Below are 6,815 nucleotides of genomic sequence, written 5' to 3' on the forward strand. Positions count from 1 at the left end.
TACGTATCTTAAGAAGTCCCAGTTGACACAGTCGTAAGCTTTTTCAAAATCTACCTTTATAACTAAGCATTTCGACCCTTCTCTCTTGCCATGTCCATCACTTCGCTAACCATCAATATACCATCCAAAATGTTGCGATTTTTTATGAAGGCACTCTGTTTTGTTGAAATCAAATACCCAATAACCTCCTTGAGGCGGCCAGCAAGAAGCTTTGACAAAATTTTATAGAGACTCCCTACCAGACAAATTGGCCGATACTCTGATAGGGATTGGGGATTCAGCACTTTTGGAATTAACGATATGAAAGAGGAGGTACAGGCCTTTATTAATTTAGCCTTCTCATAGAAAACTGCCACAAAACTCTGTATGTCGTCTTTTAGAATTTCCCAATGGTTTTTGAAGAAAGCCAAGGTGAACCCATCAGGACCTGGTGTCTTGCTGACATCACAGTTCCATACAGCATCTTTTATCTCCTTAACTGTAAAAGGACGCACCAAACTCGCCGCCACTTCAAACTCTAGCCTCTTAAAGGTGATACCCGCTGGAACAGGTCTGTCCTTGCAAGGCTCTTTAAAAAAACTTTCAAAATGATCGCGAACATGAGATTTTACCTCTTCAACTCACTCCACCAAACCTGCAGGCGTCTCCACCACATTTATGGAATTCCTTCTAACTCTCTCTTTAAGCAAACTGTGAAAAAATTTGGAGTTGAGGTCTCCTTCCTTAAGCCACCATTGACCCGACTTTTGTCTAAGCAGATTTTCTCTCATCTCCAATTTACTCCAAATTTCTTCAGATGCCATTCTTCTAGCCTCAACAGCATCAGCTATGTTACCCCCTGCATTGGCAACCAAGAATTGATCCAGTTCATGTTGTTCGTCGATCTTTTCTTTAATTCTCAAGTCTATCCAACCATAGACATCTTTAATCCAATCCTTTAATTTTAGTTTGACCTTTTTCAGTTTCTCATAAAGCACAAAGTCTCCTCTACCTCTGACAGATAACAAGCTCCATTCCTTCTTCACGAACGAATCAAAATCTTTGTGCTTATACCATCCATTGTTAAACCTGAAAGGTTTAGGGCCCTAGTCGTTACCTCCGGATTTCAGCCACATCGGGCAATGATCCGATAATTCTCTCTTGCCCACCGCCTGAAAGTCAAAATTCCAAAGAGAAATCATGTTTTCAGTGAGCAAAAATTGATCCAATCTGCTTATTGCTTGGCCATTGCCATTGAACCAAGTAAAACGCCCTCCTACAGTAGGAGGATCAATAATCTCCATCTCTTCCACGAAATTCCTAAAATCGGCACAATCCCTAACCTTTCTGCCTTCACAGTTCCCTATCCTCTCTTCCTTGAATAAAACTGAGTTGAAATCTCCGCCTATGCACCATTCCTCTCCCACATCCTTCTTCTTTAGCCTAATCAAACTTCTCCAGACCTCTCTTCTCATAACCGAATTACAAGGAGCGTAAACATTTATGAAATTAACACAGATACCTCCATGACGAGCCTTAACCCCTAAAAATCCCACTCCTTTAAAGCTCTGAATGAGCTCCAAGGAATTCCTTCTCCACAGGATCACCGAACCTCCTGAAGCGCCATTAGAGTCCAGATGCGTCCACTCTGCTTCCTTATCACCCCAAAGATCTTCTTCCATATTCAGACTTAAGTTAGAAATCTTTGTTTTCTGGAGAAAACAAACGTCAACCTTTCCTGCTTGATTCATGAAGCCAATTCTTTTCCTCTTGAGATGACTCCCTCCTCCTCTAATATTAAGAGTAACGATTATCATTTCAAACAGCTAGATTTCGCCATCCTTGCTATCATCCCCATCCTTATCTCTCTTCTCCAACTCTTCTATTTCTTTCTGAATGAACTCTTCCCTTCCTTCACATTCAATACCCAATCTTAACATATTTTCTTTTAACTTTGATGCCACTGAGTACTCCTTGTTAATGTGCAGTCTCCTATTACAACGATCGATGTAAGACTCCATCATAGATTCATAGCATAGAACCGAGCCTCTTGAGAATTTGTCCTTTTCTTCTCTACTATTCAGCGACTTTGAATTTTTCCACAGACATTTAGGGCCAAATTTAGGGTTCAAACAAGCAAAATAGGATTGCTTGATTTCAACCATTTCTGTATTTCCCCCCAATTCCTTCACCTCTCTTATCTTCTTGAATTTGGGCCTTATGTTTTTAGATTTAGAGTAAGCCTCATCGAAGGATAACAGGCCCAATGATAAAGGGCCCACTAAAGCCAACCCTTTGTCAAAATCAGTTTCGTGTTTCTCCCCTCTTGTAATACACCTCGCTGGACAAGTCAACATCCTAGGGCTGACAGCTGTCTCACCCGCTGACTCTACTGCCTCGGGAGAAGATCCCGCCGTATTTTTATTCAAAAAGGGCCTCGTACTCTTTGTACCTTCCTTAAACATATGAGGGTCCTTCATAATACCCATTGGTTTATGACTATCAAAATCCAATGGACACTCTTCTTCATCCTGTTCTTGACTATTTTCCTTCGTTGCCGGAGCACCCCCTTCTACAAGTTCTCCTTCAGTTTCCGGCACAAAATTGTACTCACTTCCTTCGTCTTTGTTGTCTAATTCGTTAACAGACTCTTTTGAGGAAGATTCAATCATCACTTGGTATTTATTGTGGCCTCTCTTACAGCAGCGTGTTTCCTCTACCTGGGTAGTATCTTCTATAAGAAAGATGTTGAAGAACTCATCATCTATCTTTACCTTAACTTCTTCATTGAGCGATGATCTCATTTTTGTATGAACAAGAATTCTAGCCACGTCCATGCTAGCTCTACTCTTAGTTCTTTCATCCTCGTTGATTAAAGATCCTAACGATTGAGCGATGAAGACAAAAAAATTGTTTGTCCATGCATGACCTGGGATTCCTATAACCTTCACCCACGCTAATCTTTCCTGATTAACCTCTCTAGGTGTCCACCTCCTTACATCCTTGAATTGTTCCTCTAACCATTTGCTGCCTCCCACCACCATCTCTTCCAAGATTCCTTCTTGATTTTCCTCAAGTAAATAGAGGTTAGCTCCAAGTGGGGTTGTAGTTATCGAGAAGAAACCCTCACCTTGAAACTGATCTTGCATTGTTGAAGTCATCCTCGGTATTGCTACTTCTCCCACAAAAGCTTTCGCTAGTCTCCTCTTTTCTCCTTCATCAGACTTAAATTCTCTAACCGAGGTGGAAGTTTCTCCCTGAAGCACCTTCGCGAAGGAGACTCCCTTGACAATTTTAGAACTACCTTTCGCCTCATCCACCCTATATACCGGAGTTAGTTTGGTTTTACCTCTATCCAAACCTCTCTGAGGGCCTGTATGAGTTCTGTTAATGGGCTTTCTCTCGAACTTTGACACGTTAGCAAAGATTTTCTTCCCATCAAGAAATATGTTATCCAACTTCGTCTCTAACATTTTCTCATCCCCCACGTTGAAGAACCGGACAAACCCATACTTCTTTTCCCATCTGGTCTTTATATATGGAATGAGCACCTCATTGATGTTGCCAAGATCTTTGAATTCATGGTACAGATCCCTTGCCTCCCACTTGTCATCAAACTCCGTTACGAAATAAGTCGTTGTTGTCATACCGCCACCACCTTCTTCTCCCTTCCTTACATCTCTTTCTTCACTACCTCTTGGCTTGATTATCTTCTTCTTATTCGTAGCCTTGATCCAGCCTCCGTCACCTCTGGTCTTTGTCATTTTTCTAGAGCACAGTTAGAGAGAGGGGAAGCTTCTCTCTCTAACATTGTTTTTATATAATGTATTTCATTTATCAAATGACCATTATTGATTTCTCTTTGGAGAATTATTAAAATTTATCTTGGTTTGAGAAATAATTATGACGGGTCGTTATACTAGATACTACGGTGGTATTTATATCATATTTGAATGGTCTTAGTACCATCAGATCTTAGAGACGGCGCGGTAATTTGAATGCATTGCAAAATTTTAGACGGTACCCCGCAAAACGTCTTAAAGAGAGTGACCTAATCCGCGACTCGACTCTATAATTTTTTCAATGGCAAAATTTTCAAGGTCATAAAACAACATAAATAATGTGTGGTTGGCAAAGATATAGGTTTTTGGTTGAGTGATTTGTTTTGGTCTTAGTGAGCATGGGGTGGTCATTTAGCATTATTGTCTCTTGTGGTGCACTACTATGTGTATAGAAGGAGAGAGGGACACCTCAGACTAGTTGTTTGTGTTTTGTGACCCGTGGATATTCAGCAGTTTGTCTCTAATATTTAACAGTAACGTGTAACCAAAAAAGTAGTGTTTAATAACAAATTTCAACTTGTATTTAGCCGGCCACGATGCTATAAAAAATAATGGAATCTTCTATTTTAAATTAAAGATACGTAATTTAGACATTAATAAGTCAACAATAGAAAAAACTACATTCACTGAAAAACATATAAGAAAAGATAGAAAATACTAGTCCTTAACTAAACGTTTTCATTGAGTGTAACGTAACGATGTAACATTCTCAAATACTTTAATGTTAAGTTAATTACTATTTCATAACATACAGTGATATCTATAAATAAGTAACAAAGTCTCTACATTTTAAAACTAACAAGAGTAAGCTTTTGTGATAAAGAGAGAAGATGTCTGGTCAACTAGAGCATGAGTTGGAGCTTCATGTGCCAGCAAGTGAAGCATGGGAACTCTTTGGCACACTTGGTATTGGAAAACTTGTTGTTGAAGAGATGCCTGAATTGTTTCAGAAAGTGGAATTACTGGAAGGAGATGGAGGAGTTGGAACTGTTCTCAAACTCACATTCACCCCAGGTCATTTATATTCTTATTATTGTACTTTTATTTATAGTTCTGGTATGTTCTTAGTTTCTTAATGTTTGATTTTTTTGGTTGGAGTTTGATCAGGTATACCTGGTCCAGCTAGTTACAGTGAGAAGTTCACCAAGATTGATAATGAAAAGCGTATCAAAGAAGTAGAGGTAGTTGAAGGTGGATACTTGGAATTTGGATTCACACTATATAGAGTTCGTTTTGAAGTTATAGAAAAAGGTGAAGATTCGAGTATAATCAAATCTACAATAGAGTATGAAGTTAAGGAAGCAGCTAATGCTTCACTTGTTTCTATTGAGCCATTGGCAAACATTGCACAAGTTGCTAAGAATTATCTCGGAAGAAACAAGGCTGCAAAAGAAACAAAGTAGTAATTATCTGCTTCAAAATAACACTCATTGCCTATAGTTCTTGAATGAAATGATGAAAGCTATTTTGCTTCCAATCTTTGTATTGTTTCTTAGGTCTTATCCATTTAATGTGTGGCTCATATTTTATCACTTTTGAAAGTAAAACTTGTATGTTTTCTGTACAATTGGCTTTTGAGTGTGGAAAATAAAATTTGCAAGATCTTTTACACTGTTAGAGCGACCAACACTGTTGATGTACACGGTGATGAAATCAAAGAGGAATAAAGAGAGAAAACAAATGGCGGCTGCTATTCATTAAAGAAATAAGAAAATGATTGGTACATTTATGACAACTACCACTAGTCTATTTATATACAAACAAAAGTGCCACATAGGCCCTAGTAGAATAAACTTAACAACTAAGTTATCACTAGAATAGTAAATACTAAATTACCCTCTAATACCATCCCTTAATTTATAATTTCTAAAAACTAACTACACCAATTTCATTCCTTAGGCGAAGAAATTGATCTGTCTTGATTATCTTCGTCAGAACATCTGCTAGTTGCTTCTGGGTGCTACAGTGTACAACTTCTAATACCCCCTTCTGTACTTGACTTATGAGAAAATGATACTTTTTCTCAATATGATTGCTTCTCCCATGCAGCACTGGGTTCTTGGCAAGATTGATTGCAGACTTGTTATCAATCATCAGCTTCAGAGGTTTATCTATCTTACCTTCAGATCTTCTAATAGGTTCAGAAGCCAAACAGCTTGACATATAGCTACAGCGCCTGCAATGTACTCAGCTTCACATGTTGACAAAGCAACAACAGGTTCCTTCTTGAAACTCCAAGAAATAGGACCTCCCAGAAACTTAAACAAGTATCCAGAAGTACTTCTTCTGTCAACTCTATCTCCACATCAATCAGAATCAGAGTAACTCACCAATTCTGAATCTGTTTTCTTTCCATAAGGAAATAACACTCCATACTTCAGCGTTCCCTTAATATACCTCAGAATCCTGACAGCAGCTTGGTAATGGGACCACTTTGGTTTACTCATGAATCTACTGACCATTCCAACTGCATAATAAATATCAGGTCTGGTATTACACAAATACCTTCGAGAACCAACCAGTTGTTTGAAGATTATAGCATCCACATAATCACCATCAGAATCAGAATCCAATTTATGATTAGTTTCTGATGGTGTAACAGCAACCTTACAGTTCTGCAGCTTAAATCTCTTCAGAAGTTCAAGTTCATACTTCAACTGATGCAAAATGATACCCTTCTCGGAGTACATAATCTCCATCCCTAGAAAATATACCATATTTTCCAGATCTATCATCTCAAACTCATTCATCAGAACTTCCTTGAACTTGATTATATCTTCTGGACAACTTCCTGTTAGCAATATGTCATCAACATAGAGACACACCAGAATCATATTGCCTCCACAATGCTGCACATAAACGCCATATTCAATTTCACATTTCTGAAACTTCTGCTTCTTGAAAAATGAATCAATCTTCAGATTCCAAGCTCTGGGAGTTTGTTTCAATCCATACAAGGCTTTATGCAACTTGTATACCATCTCTTCCTGATTC

General features: G+C 38.5%; 1 protein-coding gene across 1 annotated transcript; it reads left to right on the plus strand.

Moving 5' to 3' along the window:
* Positions 1–4,541: 4,541 nt before the first annotated feature.
* LOC131607198 (norbelladine synthase-like) lies at positions 4,542–5,298 on the plus strand. The gene is made up of 2 exons (XM_058879219.1): positions 4,542–4,835; positions 4,929–5,298. The coding sequence occupies exons 1-2, from the start codon at positions 4,652–4,654 to the stop codon at positions 5,222–5,224; spliced, it is 480 nt and encodes a 159-aa protein (XP_058735202.1). The 5' UTR covers positions 4,542–4,651; the 3' UTR covers positions 5,225–5,298.
* Positions 5,299–6,815: the final 1,517 nt, after the last annotated feature.

This window comes from Vicia villosa, linkage group LG5 (genome assembly GCF_029867415.1).
Source record: "Vicia villosa cultivar HV-30 ecotype Madison, WI linkage group LG5, Vvil1.0, whole genome shotgun sequence".
Classification (NCBI taxonomy): Eukaryota; Viridiplantae; Streptophyta; class Magnoliopsida; order Fabales; family Fabaceae; genus Vicia; species Vicia villosa.